General features: G+C 41.1%; 1 protein-coding gene across 1 annotated transcript in view; it reads right to left on the minus strand.

The window, feature by feature from the left end:
• MARCHF5 (membrane associated ring-CH-type finger 5) overlaps nucleotides 1–19,184 on the minus strand; it is a 74,732-nt gene that overhangs the window by 31,783 nt on the left and 23,765 nt on the right. The window contains exon 2 of the mRNA XM_084633820.1: nucleotides 12,057–12,259. Within this exon, the coding sequence (XP_084489946.1) occupies nucleotides 12,057–12,259 (203 nt within the window). The remainder of the gene's footprint in view (nucleotides 1–12,056; nucleotides 12,260–19,184) is intronic.

A 19,184-nucleotide genomic window follows, 5' to 3' on the forward strand; every position in this document is an offset into this window, starting at 1 on the left:
GAGAGAGAAGCACATTGCCCTTTAAGTATGCTGAACCCACTCTAAGTACATTGCCATTTTAAGTAGATCAGCAAGTTGAGACAGCAGCTGCTGCCAGCAAGCTCCCTCCGTCCTGAGCCCTATCGTGTCCCCCTGCTCTATGGAGATGGGGTAAGCGGGGGGAGGGGGACGACACACTGACATTAGCACCCCTCCCGCACACACACACAGCAAGCAGGAACCTCCTGGGAGCAGCTCCAAGGCAGAGGGCAGGAGCAGCACATGGAAGCGTGGGGGAGGGACAGCTGAACTGCCGGCAATTGATAGCCTGCTGGGCGGCTGCCGCACAGGGAATTTAAGGGAGCAGGGAGCTGATAGGGGGGTTGCGAGTCCACCCTGGTTCCAAGCCCCCACCAGCTAGTGCCAACAGGCTGCTCTCTCTGCAAGCAGTGGACAATGCAGGCGGCTGCCAAACAACACAAGGGAGCACTGAGCAACTTTAAATGGAGTATATTCTCTAATTGATCAGCAATGTAACAATGAAACAACGTTAACCAGGATGACTTTAAGTGAGGAGTTACTGTATCTAGGTGGCTTCCAGTCGTACACTAAGCAATAGAAGTTATATCTGTTATGTGTGGTTTGTCCTTTCTTTCTCAAAGGGATAGAATTCCCAAAGGGGCAGAATTATGTGTGTATTATACTGTTTTGTTTTTTAAAGTGCATGCTTCTATGTGTTTATAAGCAAGAAGGCAAGATCAAAGCAGCATGCTGTCCACTCTGAATGGCAAATGGTAAGATCTGTGATTGGCTTTTGTTCCTGTGGAAGTCTTGGATTGGCTTTCAAAAGCTTGTCTAGCAGACTAATTTTGCTTGTGTGGTACAAAGAGCCTGGGGAGCAGAGTTGTTGACTATGGTCTTCATCTTGGAACTTTAGGTGATCCTTTAGACATCCCAGGCTGCGCAATCTATGGCGTGACTTGAAGGTAAGGACTGAGACCTTGAACTTAACTCAGTATTCTATGGGACAACAATACAAAGAGCAGAGGACAGGTCTGATGTACTCATGATATCCTGTGTAGCTGAACAGACAGGCTGCAGCATTCAGTACTACTTGAAATTTCCTGATTGCCTATGGCTTCATGCAAAGGTATACTGATTTGCTGTAGAGGTGATGAGGGTGTGTAAAACTGAGGCCAGTTAATCATCTGCCTGGACAGGATAGAATTTCCTTACCAAAAAGAGATGGTAGAAAGCATTACTTGCAGATGCTTTGAGCTAACTTAGCATCAGCAAGGAATCCACTCTTCTACGCATCCGATGAAGTGAGCTGTAGCCCACGAAAGCCTATGCTCAAATAAATTTGTTAGTCTCTAAGCTGCCACAAGTACTCCTATTCTTTTTGCAGATACAGACTAACACAGCTGCTACTCTGAAAGCTATCTTAAACCTAACGAATGAATTGACAAATTGTAGGTTTGCATCTTCACCCAAAGGAGACTGCACCGTGGCTGAAAATTAAAGAGCTTTCCTCTGTCTTCAAACATAACCTCTCCCTTGACTGGACTGAAAAACCGTGAGTTGATCTCATCCAAGCACTGGGCCATCATGGTGGTGGTAATTCATATGTGGTGAAGAAGATATGTGACACTTGCATATTGCTGACAATGAAGTCCAAGATAGTGGAGAAAAGCCTGAATATATGAACAGTGTGCACCCTATAGGCTCAGTAACCAGAATGCAAATAAAAATAATCCAGTGTTTTAAAATAATGATTTTTGGAAGCTTGGGGTTGGCAGTGCTGCAAATGGTTAATAGTAATTTACAATACCTGTGTTGCAAGAAATGAAACAAAATACCCTAGTTTTCCTTTCATCCTAATGTGAATGAGAAGAACACAGACTACTTTTACCTAAGGTTGAAAACAAAGTGAACTTAAGATTTTAAAATTGCAAGAAAGAAACCAAATATTTTGTTGGTATTAAAATATTATTAGATTATAACTAGTTGTACTGCATGCAGCACTTGAAAAAATACTTTGCATAGTTAATGGTAATATAATCATGTATTTTAGCTGTGCATGTTTATGTGCAATATTGTATATTATAATTTGTGCCACTAACAGATTGACTTGGTAGCAAGGAAATGAAGTGTCTAGTGAGACCTTATAGATTCACTGTTAGTGTCTGACAGCTATGCTCAACTGCATGCATTTAATTTGGATATATAAATGGAGTATACAGAAGGTCCAAATACTGGGAAACCGACTTCAAACATGTGACGGTATAAAAGGAGGAGAAATAGCAAAACAAACTACACAACAGATGGAGTTAAAATGGATTACTGAAGAGGTCAGTCCTCTGAGGTGCGGTCCAGAGGAGCATGAAAAGTTACCTTTACGGTATCCATGTTCTTCAACAAGTGATCCTCTTCTAAATTTTATTTTTCCCAAATTTATATTACTTTTCTTTTAAACCCTTTCACTGACGTGTTCATAAGTATTTGTTCTCCTGTGAAAACTGGCTCGGCATATCCTCACTTGTAGAATACATAAGCATCTGCGCTGAGCCTGGAACCATCAAGAAAAACAATGACCAATACGGCTTGTGCAAATCCCTTCATGGATCCAAATGTACAGAACTGCAGCTATCAAGAAACATGTGGCCCCAACTGCCCTCCGTTTTTTCTTACCTGGCTAGCTGAGTGTCAAGCAGTGTGTTGCAATGCCTGTTGCTATCTTTTACTTACTAGGCTTGTTTTTATTTGTGAGCAACTAGGACTGTTTCTACATATTCTAACAAACTTCCTGGTACCACAAGCTATGTTCAGTTCTTTGCATGTCAAAGCTCTGGTTTCTGCTTTGGTATTGTTTAATGGCTTATATAGCCTCTGAGTAACAGCCGTGATAGTCTGTATTCGCAAAAAGAAAAGGAGTACTTGTGGCACCTTAGAGACTAACCAATTTATTTGAGCATAAGCTTTCGTGAGCTACAGCTCACTTCATCGGATGCATACTGTATGCTCACGAAAGCTTATGCTCAAATAAATTGGTTAGTCTCTAAGGTGCCACAAGTACTCCTTTTCTTTATATAGCCTCTGTCTCCTTTCTTCATTTGAAGTGTCTGATTTCCAACAAGGAAGCAACTTTTTAAAACATGAGACAGTAGAAGATATGTAACATACCCACATGTTCACTGCCTCGTGTGCCTGGGAAGGTCCCTCTCTCTCCAGTTTGTAACTGTGTCTGTGCATTTCCCCCCACCAAAACTGCAAAAGAACAAACTAAAGCCTTTCCTATTGCAGGAGACTTGAAGACTCATTCTGCAGGTCAGTCCACTGTACATCTGAGTACAGCAGAGATCCTGGACAGTTGGGTTCCACTTCCTTTGTGTGAAAGCTGGGGCTGACTACTCACTCAGTGCTGTAAGATGGTTTCTTGTTTACACTTGTGGCTTGCACAGGCTATGTGTAGCTGATGCTGCAATATGTAGCTTCAAGTAGTAGTGAAAGCCTCCAGCAGCTCCCCAGTGCCTATCCCTGGTTCTAAGAGGACAGTGTTGTCTAGTTGTTAAATTACATGAGATGACCAAACATACTGAACACAATCTGAGAGGCACTATGACTAAGATGATAAGACTTGGGTGTGGCATAAGAGAGACAATAAGATAAGCTGGAAGCTACCCCTATGCGCAAACAAAACTCTAAAATCTCATCTGTAAAAATCTAAAATGGCAGAGAAGAATGTCCATTCATAATTTAGTCATCTCATCCAAATTTTTTGTTCACTTTCAAAATCTATATTATATATAAATGGATTCCATAAAACAGGCATCCATTGTCACTTACAGGCAGAAATCACTTGCCCCATCACCTCAGCCATGCAGAACACAGTGCCATCCACAGCCTCAGAAACAATTCTGACATCATAATCAAAAAGGCTGACAAAGGAGGTGCTGTCGTCATCATGAATAGGTCGGAATATGAACAAGAGGCTGCTCGGCAGCTCTCCAACACCACTTGCTACAAGTCATTACCCTCTGATCCCACTAAGGGTTACCAAAAGAAACTACATCATTTGCTCAAGAAACTCCCTGAAAAAGCACAAGAACGAATCCGCACAGACACACCCCTGGAACCCCGACCTGGGTATTCTATCTGCTACCCAAGATCCATAAACCTGGAAATCCTGGACACCCCATCATCTCAGGTATTGGCACCCTGACAGCAGGATTGTCTGGCTATGTAGACTCCCTCCTCAGGCCCTACGCTACCAGCACTCCAAGCTATCTTCGAGGCACCACTGACTTCCTGAGGAAACTACAATCCATTGGTGATCTTCCTGAAAACACCATCCTGGCCACTATGGATGCAGACACCCTCTACACCAACATTCCACACACAGATGGACTACAAGCCGTCAGGAACAGTATCCCCGATAATGTCACGGCAAACCTGGTGGCTGAACTTTGTGACTTTGTCCTCACCCATAACTATTTCACATTTGGGGACAATGTATACCTTCAAATCAGCGGCACTGCTATGGGTACCCGCATGGCCCCACAGTATGCCAACATTTTTGTGGCTGACTTAGAACAACGCTTCCTCAGCTCTTGTCCCCTAATGCCCCTACTCTACTTGCACTACACTGATGACACCATCATCATCTGGACCCATGGAAAAGAAGCCCTTGAGGAATTCCACCATGATTACAACAATTTCCATCCCACCACCAACCTCAGCCTGGACCAGTCCACACAAGAGATCCACTGCCTGGACGCTACGGTGCTAATAAGCAATGGTCACATAAACACCACCCTATACCGGAAACCTACTGACCGCTATTCCTACCTACATGCCTCCAGCTTTCACCCAGACCACACCACACGATCCATTGTCTACTGCCAAGTTCTAAGATACAACCGCATTTGCTCCAACCCTTCAGACAGAGACAAACACCTACAAGATCTCTATCAAGCATTCTTACAACTACAATACCCACCAGCTGAAGTGAAGAAACAGATTGATAGAGCCAGAAGAGTACCCAGAAGTCACCTACTACAGGACAGGCCCAACAAAGAAAATAACAGAACGCCACTAGCCATTACCTTCAGCCCACAACTAAAAACCTCTCCAACGCATCATCAAGGATCTACAACCTATCCTGAAGGATGACCCATCACTCTCACAGATCTTGGGAGACAGACCAGTCCTTGCTTACAGACACTCCCCCAACCTGAAGCAAATACTCACCAACAACCACACACCACACAACAGAACCACTAACCCAGGAACCTATCCTTACAACAAAGCCCGTTGCCAACTGTGTCCACATATCTATTCAGGGGACACCATCATAGGGCCTAATCACATCAGCGGCTCGTTCACCTGCACATCTACCAATGGGATATATGCCATCATGTGCCAGCAATGCCCCTCTGCCATATACATTGGTCAAACTGGACAGTCTCTATGTAAAAGAATAAATGGACACAAATCAGACATCAAGAATTATAACATTCAAAAACCAGTTGGAGAACACTTCAATCTCTCTGGTCACTCGATTACAGACCTAAAAGTGGCAATACTTCAACAAAAAAACTTCAGAAACAGACTCCAACGAGAGACTGCTGAATTGGAATTAATTTGCAAACTGGATACAATTAACTTGGGCTTGAATAGAGACTGGGAGTGGATGGGTCATTACACAAAGTAAAACTATTTACCCATGTTTATCCCCCACCCCCCGCTGTTCCTCAGACGTTCTTGTCAACTGCTGGAAATGGCCCACCTTGATGATCACTACAAAAGGTCCCCCCGTACCCCCCCGCTCTCCTGCTGGTAATAGCTCACCTTAAGTGATCACTCTGGTTACAGTGTGTATGGTAACACCCATTGTTTCATGTTCTCTATGTATATAAATCTCCCCACTGTATTTTCCACTGAATGCATCCGATGAAGCGAGCTGTAGCTCACGAAAGCTTATGCTCAAATAAATTTGTTAGTCTCTAAGGTGCCACAAGTACTACTTTTCTTTCTGAGAAATATTTGTGGATTCCACTTAACTCTGAAACTCTGATTTTTATTGCCAATCATAATTTTGAGAGAACAAATAGTTAGCTTTCATAGTTAATGCTTTGGTGAATGCTTTCTGGAGCAATATTTTCCAGTAGCATGGAGAAGTTGAGTTCTTGATGTACAGAACTTTTAACTGTGGCGCATGGGGGAGCTCGGTCGGTTGTCTTTCCCTCCGTCAGACAACCCTGATGCCTCCTGGAGATCACCACCAGCAATACCTCCAAAAAGATAGGTACTGCTGCATAAGAAAATGCTGCTGGTGAGATCCTTTGAAGACAGGTTCTCTTCTAACTCTTACCTGATGTGACCTTGACTGCCTTCTAGGGCTGTCAGTAATAAGGGCTATAGTGGTGAGAACAACAGTCTGACAGTTAAGGTGCTGGTCTGAGGTTTGGGAGACTTGTGTTCAATTCCCTGCTCTGCCACAGACTTCCCATGTGACATTATGCAAGTGAATTACACTCTCTCTGCCTCAGCACCCCATCTGTAAAATGGGAACGGGAGTGTTCTGAGGATAAACACATTAGATTCAGGTGCTCAGATACTGAGGTGATGAGGGCCATACAAGTCCTTTAGATTGATTTTTTCAGCAGCAAGCTGTGGGTTTTACAAATAAAATAGATAAAGAAAAATCAGGAAAGAATGCAAGGTAAAAATGTAATTAGATAGGGAAAAGCACACCTGGACAATGCTCTAGAGTTTTGATTTCCCCTCCCTTGCAAAGATAAAATGTAGATGCAGTCTTAATCACTACTTCACTATCCCATGAAAGATAGTCAATATTTTAAACTAACTTCAAATATCAAAAGCAGAGTTTATTCAAAACCCTAACGTAAAATGCTAGCATACAATGTCATTCTTTATCAGAATGCTGTTGACTTACATCAACCTGAGGCTCCTTTTTATCCAGAGAAAAAGATCCTCCTCTCCCATTCTTGGAGCCAAATGTTTCTTCTCATATGAAGAATTTTGTATTAACAGGGTATTTGTACAACTGAATTCAATTTAGCACACTGCTCTGTCTTCCTTCTCAGGTACAACTTTTATCAGACAACTCTTCGCATACCAGATCTACCTTCCTTATTAAAGACCTGTATTATTGCAACATACAATTGCCCAAACATAACTGGGACCCTATTGTACAAGGCATTGTATAAACAGATAAGACAAAACCCTCCTCTAAAGAGCTTACAATATAAGACACTCCCAGTTTTTGTACTGGACCAAGGTGACAAGTGGCACTTTAAAAATGGAGCTGAAAGTCTTTACAAGTTTGCCTTAAATTTAGTAGTGAACTATGATCCTCACCTCTGTGCAGAATAGCTGCCCTTGTAAAATTTAATGTAGATGGTTAGCATAATGTGCCAAAAAAGTAACCACACAATTTTTCCTTTGTGTATTCCTCCCTCCTTCCCTTCCTAACATCTTTCCCTGCATCCTTTTTTGTCATACTCAAACTTGTTTTAAGCTTCTTGGGGCAGGAACTATATTTTCCTCTAGTAACGCACTATTTATTACCTCTGATGCTACATAAATAACTAAAATAATGAATAGCCCAAAAGCCAGCTAAAGATAAACATTCAACTTATAGATATAAAAGTTAAGGAAAAAGCTTAAAACTAGATGTGCTGCAACAGGATGATGCTCTATGTCTGGCTACTAGGATAATTCAGGGAATCTTAAAATCTGCAATATGCCTGTAATAAAACTACTCTTACCTGCTGCATGCAGAACTCCTTAATTTATTCAGGCATGTAACTAAGTGTCCAAATGATTCTACATTACTTTAGTGACCACAGTCATGGTTCTGAAAGAGTTAGTACATGCCCATATACCATACCAACATTTCTCTGAAGCTACTATTTTGAATCTTAGCCTTCATTTATCAGTACTGCCAACCTCAAGAGACCAAATATTAAGAGAGTCAGTTCCCTGAAAGTCATGAGATTTTTGTTAAAATTTGAGTTGATTTTTTTTAATAGTGTCTTGACTAATTCCCTTGGATGCCTCTGCCAGTGTATATGTGCGATTAATTTCATGTTGAAAAGTCAACCTTTAATGCACACAAATGTGCACTTCTTCCTGGATGCTCCACTTACTCTCTCCTCCTTCAGACAGGGGCACTACCATCCATTTCCTACTGTCTTGACTCTCTCCTCTCCCAGTTTTCCACCTTTCCTCCATATTCTCCTCCTGCAGGAGGACTACAAAATGGAGCTAGAAATTTAACAATGAACATCCAGGAAGCACAAAGTACTCTGTGTATCAAGTTTTCCAATTATTATTCAATAAATCTTTGTGTGAGCCTCAAATATCTTTACATGAAAGAATGTCTTTACAATATCAACCACTTTTGGTAACTGCAAAAACCCTAACCCAAGCAGAGCTTTCTGTAACCCTATTGTATTCCACATAGGATCTTATACCACACATAGCCATAATATCTGAGTGCCTTCCAGTAGTGCATTGAGCAACATGGCTACACATCTGTCATGTGGTATTTGTTTTCTCATCCTCTCCCAGGGGACAAGCATGTGCAGTGAGGTGTCTTGATAGGGTTTGGTTTTTGTGGGGTTTTTTAAACAAACTATACCTGTTTCTAGGTGTTTGTTAAAGAAGACAATGTTAAAGAAACGTGCCTTGCACTTGGAGTAGAAAACAGCAAGAGTAGTGACGGTCTTCAGTTCTTGGGGGAGTTCATTTCATAGTCTCAAACCACTCCTGGATAAGGTTCTGTTTCCCTATTAGACAAGCTTTAATCCTATTAATGAGAGTTCCATTGTGCCACAGGAGCGTAGTTATCCACCACCGTCTTCATCTTGGAGCTTGAGGCTGTCTCTTAGGTATCCTGAGCCAATGCTATGGTGAACTTTGACAGTAAGGTCCGAGACCTTTAACTCGATTAGAAATCCTATGAGAAGCCAATGGAGGTCAGGTTTGATGTGTTCGCGGTAGCCTGTGTTGCTGAGACGATGCGGTGCAGTGTTCTGTACTAGCTGGAGTTTCCAAAGTGCTGAAGACGTCATTTCCGGGTATTGGATTTCTGTAATCCATCTGAGACATGCAGTAATTATTTATAATCCTTAATTTTTTTTAAATCAATTCTCATATTCAAAGTGCGTCAAACATAGGCCATTCTACTTTTTTGCATAATTTTGACCAGCTACGTACATATCATCATATTGCAATACAATTTAGTTTTTTAAAAAAATCTCAAGTATTCAAATAGCTAAAAATAATTTGTATTTTAATTATCCTTCCCTTATGTTACCCTGGGGCTTCTCCTCTGCCTAGCACTGCAGCTGCAGGGCTTCCCCAGCTCCTCCGGAATGAGCAGCTGTTGGGTTCTGGGCAGAGGAGAACTCCAGAGGGAGTCAGGGAAGTGTTGTTGTTGGTTCTGGTGTCCTGGACCCAGCAGCAACTTTTCTCTGACTCCACCTCTCCCTTGACTCCCTCTGCCCCAGTACCCTCTCTCTCCGCTACTGCTGAGATAAGGCTAATCCCTGCATGAAGGGAGTAGCCCTAAGTGGCAAGGTCAAATCCAAGTTCTCAGCTACACAGGGTATGTCTACACTGCAAATAAAAGAGCTTCAGCGCAGGGTCTCAGAAACCAGGTCAACTGATTCAGGCTTGCAGAGTTAAAAATAGTAGTGTAGTTGTTCACCAGGTTTCAGAGCCCAGCCTCCAGCCCAAACCCGAACCCAAAACATCTACACTGTTATTTTTAGCCACAGCCAGACACTCACGAGCCCAAGTGAGTTGATCAAGGCTCTGATATTTTGTGCTGTGGGATTTTCTTGGCAGTGTAGACTCCCACAGGCTCCTGTACAGAGCTCTGCCCATGCATCCAGACCCAAGAATCGTGGGGAACGGATTTGCCCCTCATGTCTTCGCAACAAATCCCCTTGCAGGCACCACGATACTGGGATTCATGATTAATTCATAAGTGTTAGCAATACTGATTTTTGAACAGAAATTAAGTCTCTAGCCGTCACGGTTGTGAAAAAAATATCAAAAATGCGAACAGAGGAACTGATGCAGACATGAGTCTAGAGAGAGTCTGGAACAAAAAGCACTGAGGTGCAAACTACCCCATTTATCGTAGTGAAGTGTTAACTTAGATACCCAGTGACAATTTAAATGCCAATACTGATAACTGTTTCATCTTTCATGTAAGGAAGGAGGAGGAGGAGGATCGAAGAACTGCACAATTTAATGACATCTCCTTTTTGTGCCACAAGTTAGTGGAGTTTAGACATACCACACTTGTATTTCCCCTCATCTGCAATCAAGAAGGAGCCTAATAGAGACCAGGTAGATACTGTAGCCGCACAGAAGGTAACAATCTATTGTGAGCAGCATTTTGTACTCCTGGGGGAATTCTGCGCCACTGTACATGCGTAGAATTTATGTCCCCCGCGGATTTGTTTCCCTGCAGAAAAATGATTTTCTGATGGGGAAGCAAACGGAAGCCACAAGAGCAGTCACGTGACCCTCCCCAGCAGTATGTTTTGGGTGCCCAAGGCAGCCAGCAGAGAGGTAAATCATTGTGGGGCAGGAGGTGGGACTGGGTAAGACCCAGCTGGTGGCTCCTACCGTGACTGGGTGCAGCTGCTAATCCCATCTTGGCTAGGGAGGACTGGACTTCCTCTTCCCCTGCATGGCATCTGGGGCCACATCAGACCACCCCCAGATTTCTCCCCCCACTATGGGAAGCTCTGCAAACTCCCCCCTGCCCTCACACTTTCTGCATCCGTGGCTCCTCAGCTGCAGGGGGAGTGATCTCTGTACAGACAGATGCTCCCCCATCCACCCAACCCATGTGTATCCAGACCCCCTCATACCCAGACCCTCCCACACCCGGATCCCCACCCTACTGAGCCCCAACCAGCTGCACCTGGATCCCCACCCCACTGAGCCCCATTCCCCAGCATCTGGACCCCCACCCCCACTAAGCCCCATCCACCTTCACCTGGACCCCCCTGCAGAGTTCAATTACTGTTGCACCCAGAACCCCCCAACAAGCCCCTATGCATCAAGATCCCCCCCTCACCCAGATCCCCCACTGAGCCCCCGCACCTAGACTGCCCCACACAGAACCCTCTCAACCTACTCCTGGACCCCCCCACGCCCTGCACTTGGATCCTGCCTTGCTGAGCCTGTCTGCCGACACCGAGTGCACGTGACACGGAGGGGCAGGGCACTGGGGTGTTTCTGGGGCAGGCCCGGTCCTTGCGCTGTGTCAGGTTTGGGTGCAGCCTCGCCGCTGAGTCTGTGTCTGGGGTGGGGCGGCGGGGGGGCAGGAAGCAGCACAGTGATCTCCCACCTCTGTGCAGCCAGTGGCCTGTGCTTCCCACTGCCATGCTGGAGCTTCCACATTTATCTGACAAATAAAATGTACAAAAATTTTTAATTTTTTGGCACAGAATTTTTAGGTGCAGAATCCTCACAGGAGTAATTTTGGCAACTTGTGGATGGAGCTTGGAACAGTACCCACTCCCCTTTTCTTTTTTTGAATACTCATAACACAACTACAATACCGTCGTCTCTTGAGTACAGAGCAGCGTTCACGGTGTCCTTTACAAATTAAATATAAAAATACTTTCAGGTAACATTAGGGACATTGTTACAAATCTGCAGGCAGGCTCCCTTTTCTGCCCCTCAGCTGACTAACGCAGTCTCCTCTATAGGCTGACAAAGGATTCTTGGGCATGATTATAGCGAGCTATTGGTCTCAGCATATCTACAGGGCAGAAGCTGTCCAAAGTTTTCAGGATGCAGTGAACTGAACCAGGACAGATGCATTACTTGCAAATTTCTGCATCAGTTTTCCAAAGAGCACCAACAACTTAAATGATGAGTTAACAAGTCCAGGTGTGTTTCACAACACAGAAGTTTACATGCCAAACAGAAGTTAGATACTGGAAGTTTTGCATAAAATAAGTAAAGTACGAATATTGAAACAGTTACACTGTATTTGAATTTAACTGCACATCTCTTACCTAGCTTTGGAAATACTATTAAGTATTCTGCATTGCACTGAGGACATGCAACTCGAGCTGTACTGTTTCCTCTCTGTTTTTCATCTACCCAACGCTGTAGACAAGTCTGGTGAACCCATTTTGTAGAGCCTCTACACCTGCAAGGTCTCACCCACTCCGCTGTTCGATCATCTTCATCAGTGGCAAAACACACCCAGCAACTTCTGTAATTAAACAAACACGTATCAGACAAAAGTAGCAATGTATGCAAACAACACTTAAAGATAATATTTTTACATGTAAAGCAGTTAAAAAAAAAGAAAAAAACTTGAACCTGGAGAGGGCAATTACACTTGTCACTCCTTGAATCACCAAGAACACCAATACTTCCTCTGGAGAGCAAACTTTTCCCATTAATAATGCAATAATGTTTCTGTCAGCAAAATATTAGTTTTAAAATATTTGGGAATACTTAAGCACTATTAATTCAGTTTGATAAATGAGCAATTAGTCTATGTCAAAGTTGTAAACTCAAAATCTGAATCACTTGACAGATATTTGCAAAGTACATGTTCTTAATGTATTATACATGCCTTTACCCACCTCATAACCACTGCAAAACACATGCTTTGCTGTCTGCTTTAATAAAAAAAACAGACAGCTATGCCAACAGTACAGTCCTTGCAAAACAAACTCTAAACCACTGTGTTTGTGATGAAGGCTAACACAAAAGTGCTGTAATGCATCATATTGGTATTAAACATCCAACAAGGAGAAGAGTTGAGGAATCCGAGTATGACAGTTTCCCACTTGTCTATCACCAAAATGTTACGAAATCATCAACAAAACACTTTAGTTACAAAAATAATCACAATGCTGTAAGTGCTATCTGGATATAGTATCAATACTTGACACTTACATAGCACTTCTCAAAGTATCTCAAATTATTTTACAAAGGGTGGGTTATTTACAGTTAGGCAAAATTAAGGCATGGAGAGGTTATGAGACCTGCATAGGAAGGAAGAGAACAAGTTCCAGCCCCTGTTCTAACCACTAATGCACTTTGTCTCTAGGCACCCGGGATATAGTTTTCAAAAGAATATGAAATATGGTTCTGGCTTAAAGTGTTTATAAAACTTCAAAATTAACGACTTCATGATTTGTTTCACACTGAACTAACTTTTGCTGCCTGATTTCATATATTAAATTAATTTTAAAGGTAGAGTCTACAAATATTTCAGATTCCATGAGTAATTACTTGCTTGTTCGCTATGTAGAAGTTTACTATTAAGAAATAATTGCAACAAAAGTCGAAAATCTTTCAGTGGCCTCATTAAAATTATGCCCCCATTATCTAGCTTTTAAGAAGCACTATCATTGTGTAATTTGAGACTTCCATTGTGTCCTCAAAACATAAGCTCCAAAATTAGATTTTGAAAAAGAAATTTTGTTAAATACTTACTGTTGAACGTAAGAGTTTTCAGGAAACGTTTTACTGCAGATTGTTTAATTTAAACATCCTTCTGCTATGTTTAGCACTCAAATACTGAGTGCCCAAGAACCAGAAAGGAAAAAGTAAATAGTTTATATTTTCTAAGCAGCTGAATGGAATACCAAAAGGTAAACACTAGTTAATGAGCAGTGAAAAATAAGTTAATTTTAACATGTTAGGATTTTAACATCTTAAATTATTAAACTGCTTTATAAAGTATAATTAACTAGTGTCCCTTTAAACTGTTTAAAACACGTTAATTTTATTCAGCTGTTTACTGACTTTTACTGTAACTACATTTTTATTGCTATAATTACTTGCCTTGTGTGCTGAATGAGGCAGGGATTTTGTAGGGGGAAAAAACCAGTCTTGATCATGTGTTTAAGCTTAAACAACAACAACAAAAAATTTCATCATGTGATACCATATTAACCCCCAATATAGGTCATGGCAAGGCTGGGATCTTTAGATCCACAGTGAAGTCCTCTACTACTTGAGTAAACAGCAGCAGTAAAAGGCTTCTTATGTGCACAACTGTCACTAGAGAAGAATGGAGATACACTGCCAATGAGTTTCACAGCTATTTGCTAGACAGCAAAGGAACATTGGTTGACTCATGACTAATGGGTTCAGTTCTTGGTTCTGTAAGAGTGTTTTCTACTTATTATGGACTGTTCCTGTACAACCTTCCCCTTCCAGCTCCTGCCTCTTTTTCCAACCCCCCTTGTTATTATTCCTCCCCCAATCTTCCATCCCTGTCCGCCCCTCCTGGCTCATGCTCCTAACCCTCACCTCACCCCATTCCTCACCCTTCTGCACTGGAGTCAGGGAGCTTCCTCCTTCCCCTCTGTGCTAAAGGCTGGTTTGATTAAAATCATTAAGAAGAAAGTCTTGATTTAAATCGATATGAAATAAATTTTTCATTTGTACTTCAGTTATTTTCTAAAGAAAGGTACATTCTCAGTGCTTGATAGAACTATTAAAACATGGTGAATTACAATTAAATAGAGCCTTTACACTAGATATGATACATGTTTTTGCTAACTAGGGTATACTATAACAAAATACATTTATTTAAGCAATTTATAGAGCTTAACGTTTTCTGATTATTAATTGTAAATTTTTAGTATGTTAGAAAATGGTGAATGATATATGGCTAATTCACAAATTAATTAACTTTTTGCTCAGAATTTGTGTCAAGCTGCATTAGGATGGTAACTGGAATTTAAATAAACACACAAAACGGCATATAAATATTATTTTTAATAACAAAACAACCTTAAATGTTTTGGATACAGGAGCTAGACAGTAAGTTTCCATGCTGGGTAGAGTCAAATATTCAAAATTTGAGAACTGAGCCCATCAGAGCTCAAGTAGGGAGAAACTATAAAATAGGAATATGAGACCATCCAGGTGGGCTCAGTGGATGATCCTGGTCAGATACATGATGGTGTCCTCTTAGACTCAGAAGCCAGCTCCCAATGCTTCTGATAACTTTGCCAGTCTCTTGCACCCACTAGCACAGCCCCTAGATCCCCCACAGGATCATGCCCTTAATACAGTATGTGACCTATTGTGCCATATCTATAAAGCTTGACCTCAAAAGTTAGATTTCTCTTTCCCCCCTCCCCGATTATTTCTTTATACAGAAAAGCAGCCTTTAACACAAAGTTTTTCATATAGACTTATGGATTGGCCCTTTTTTAAAAAAATCATTTAAACGTTTTAAGAAATTATGTGTAGGCCGTAACATTTTATATTAAACTCAGATTTCATTTTAAACAGGTTTAAACAGAAAAGCGTATAATCTGAACAAAATAAAAATTCAATTTCTCTTTTAAAAAAAAACAAAAAACACATCGATTTTTAGATGCAGGGAAAGTATTGAGAGCAAAGGATAAAGTCTCCCTGAGCTCAGTTCTGGTACCACAGCTGCCCTTGTTAGCTGGGAGGAGCAATTGCAGGGAAACTCCTACTCAGACTCTGCAATCTGTGAGGTAGGTGCACGTGTCACTTTTATGGGATGCAAGAGCTGTGTAGTATTGAAGCATGCTTAATACAGATGGAACCATAAAATAATTTAGCTACCAAACTAACAAGTCTCCATGCTGCATGTATGAACTGAGATTTTTCTGAGGCTCAGTCATAACCTGGACAATTTTTCAGTTTTCTCCTCCACTGGGACAGCAAAAAGTACATCCCTGAGCAAGGCAATCCTATGCTCCAAAGCACTTAGATGGATATAAGGCTTTTGTTTTTAAAATAAGCAGATATATAATTTTTCCTTAATCTTATTCTCAAATGGCTGAACCATTTTAGATTAAAAACTAGTCTGAGGCAGATACCCATAATAAGAAATTTCAGCTCAAACTGTTTAACTTTGGCAAAGTTATAATTAATGAAAAACAGCATCTTTTAAGGGAAAATATTGGGCTAACTTAACTATAGGTGTTGCTACCTGTGCCACCTCTAATAAATTTCCTTCCACACACTATTTTAGACATTTAGATTGTACTATTTGTATTTGCCAACTAAAACTTTTAACTTAAAAAGAACCATTCTCTACTAAAAATGATTGAATTATACTAACAATGTTTTATTAGTGTGAGGAAAGAACTTGAGGTATTACACTTTTGCCTCCAAAATACCAAGCAAAGTACTGAAAATGTATAGTGCAAAAAAGAGATACTTTCAGTTCAATAAGAAAATCACATATATAAAGTAGTATTTTAAAAACAGTGAATGAATTTGCTACTTCTATATTCCAACCAAGCTAAAATTAAACCACTAATGCACCTTAGCTATATCAGTCACTGCTGTCAGTTCTGCAGCTGAACAGAATTCATTTATCAAATGTTCCACACAGCAATTACCCCAAGATCATAAGGGTATCATTGCTCAAAGCAAAAAAGAACAGGATTTATAATAGTCAGCAGTTCCTAAACGTGCAGCTATTTGTGCTCTAAAGGGCCACAGATTATTTATCACTGTAGAGAATCAAAAATCAATGTACTAATGCAAGAAAATTATAAGCAGATGCCAGTTTCCCAAAGTTTGACCTCAAAACAATTAAATAGGCAGATCTAAGTCACTTTTGCAGGTGAAATAACTTTAAAATATGTAAGTCTCTACCCTGCATTTCTTTATACTGCATTTACTTGGATCATGCACAATACACCTTAACATAGAATAGTTTAATGCCACACCCAATTTGTCTGATCTTTGTATGTGATCCTGAACTGCTGCTTGAGCACCCAAGTAATAATGCCTGGTAAAGCCTTTAAAATGATAAATAACATCTGTGGCTTAGATCCAGATGTTTGGATAGACGGGGTTCATGTCACTGTCCTGTGTGTTTATTCAGATTAACCAATCCAACCTATGAAAATTTTGCTCAGGTCATTCCATTTTCAAAAGAGAAAATTACAACCTGCCATAGTCTGCTACTTCCAACTTAGCATACTAGGCCATATTGCTTTTCGGGTAGAATCAGAATTGGGAAGTCAGATTCCTGCAAGTAAATCAGAAAAACCTCTTTTGTACGGATTTAGAAATTTAAAAAAATGGATAAAATGACAACCCAACCGAAGCTTTAGGACAGGGTAATATTGTTTTTTAAAAGATTTAATTCTTTTGAGTTGTTTTCAGTTTATGCACACACTTATACATGCAAATTAGGTATCTACACAAAAACGCCTGGATGCATCTGCATGCACTGATTTGCCACACAACTGGATGCCCATATTAAATTAATCAGGGCCTGATAAATGCCTCAAGTGGTGGTACCTGTAATTGTGGGCTAGAAAGCTTCAAGTTCAAATTTGACACAAGGACTTGACTCACAGCCAATGCTGATTCTTTTTTGCTGCAGTAAGGTACTTTGCTTTCAAAAGGTTATACCCAGCTCCCTTTGCTTGTCCTTAAATTAAAGGTTCCATAGTATTTTTCAAAAAGCATACAAAATACGAAGGCTCTCCATCTTAAGAATTTATCAGACCAAAAATTTAGTTAAGCTGGAGTTAAGGCTGACAAGTTGTCAGTGATTTAAGGATTAAGTACTGTTAAAACACTGTGGTTAAAAGCCAGTCATTAGAATCAAGGATAGTCAGACTACTCTTAACTTTAAAAGAAACAAAAGCATTTGAAGCTATGGAAATGCAGTTAAATCACCCAAATCTTACTTCTGTCCCATACCTAATTAACACCTCTGCCCCATTTTCTTCTCTTTATTCATACCTATTTTGTAAGATGCTTTTGGATCCAGAACTTTAAGGGCTTTCAGGAGTCATCCACATGCCAACTTCTGCCCGTAAGGCCTGGTCTACCCTGGAGGCGGGATCGATCTAAGTTATGCAACTTCAGTTACATGAATAATGTAGCTGAAGTTGACGTACTTAGATCTACTTAACACCATGTCTTCACTGCGGTAGGTTGACTGCTGACACTCCCCCGTTGACTCCACCTATGCTTCTCACTCCGGTGGAGTACCGGAGTCGATGGGAGAGTGCTCGGCGGTTGATTTATCTCATCTTCACTAGACGCGATAAATCGACCCCCGCTAGATAGATAGCTCCGGAGGTAAGTGTAGACATGTCCTAAGTTACACCCATGGAAGCGTACCAAAGACAGATTGCACAGAATATACAAGATGCAGAATTTGGGCTGCAGAATCTATATTACTGATATAATACCTGCGAAGTAAAGGACCCAGCTTGACATTCAGATTCTAGACAAGTGTGCAGGGCAGGCAGCTAGAAAAAAATGGAATTTTTTTAACTTCTAAACTAAGCAAGTATGGGCAGGAGTAGACAGAGACCACAAAGAACTCACAATGCTATTTTCTGACAAGGGCTGCTATGTCACCTTTTTTTAGTCTTTGGCCTTCTGTACACTTGCAAATTTCACAACTATAATACATCACCAGTGAAATTCCCCAGTAATAGCAATGGTGGAAGCTGTAAATTGAGGCAGGACACAGATATTTTGTTCACCATGTTATATAACCATATTAAGCCTGAGCTCTATCTCCACTTCAGCTTCCAGCATTATTGAAACAGGTGGAGCTGCACAGGTAGTGAATTATGGCTATGAAGCATGCTACTGTACATGCACTCTTGCAGTTTTTAGCCCTTATGCTTGTGAAGATAAGCACTGCATCGGTTCACACTGAAAAGGCTGTGGTCCTCAATCTAAAGAAAGATATCTTGATACAGACATGGTAATTGTTTCTGTTCATCTCAACTGGGAATTAACTCTGAAGTATGACTTTGGCTGCGTCTGCACTTTTTTTTTTTTTTTTTAAAGGAAGTGTCCCGCCGTTGCAGACTCCATCAGCAGTAATGCCATAGGCATTTTTATAGCCTTGTTGCCATTGTGCCCAGAGCAGGTCCTGGCGACAAGGTGATAAAAAATGCCCCAAGTAAAAGAAACCACAATAGTCAAGCCACAAGATGACAAGAGACTGGAGGGAAGTGGGGAGACCACTATTAACAAGTAAAATCAGTGTGATTAAAATCTGTCAGACATCTTAACCACTGATACATGGTGGCTGGTAAACAGGGAGTTATCAGTTTTGGCTGATAACTCCATCCACACAGTGAGACAAATCAAACACTTAACTATTCATAAGACACTGCACTCTTCATAATATTTCTCTC

This window comes from Lepidochelys olivacea, assembly GCF_965140295.1.
Source record: "Lepidochelys olivacea isolate rLepOli2 genome assembly, chromosome: 7".
NCBI lineage: Eukaryota > Metazoa > Chordata > Testudines > Cheloniidae > Lepidochelys > Lepidochelys olivacea.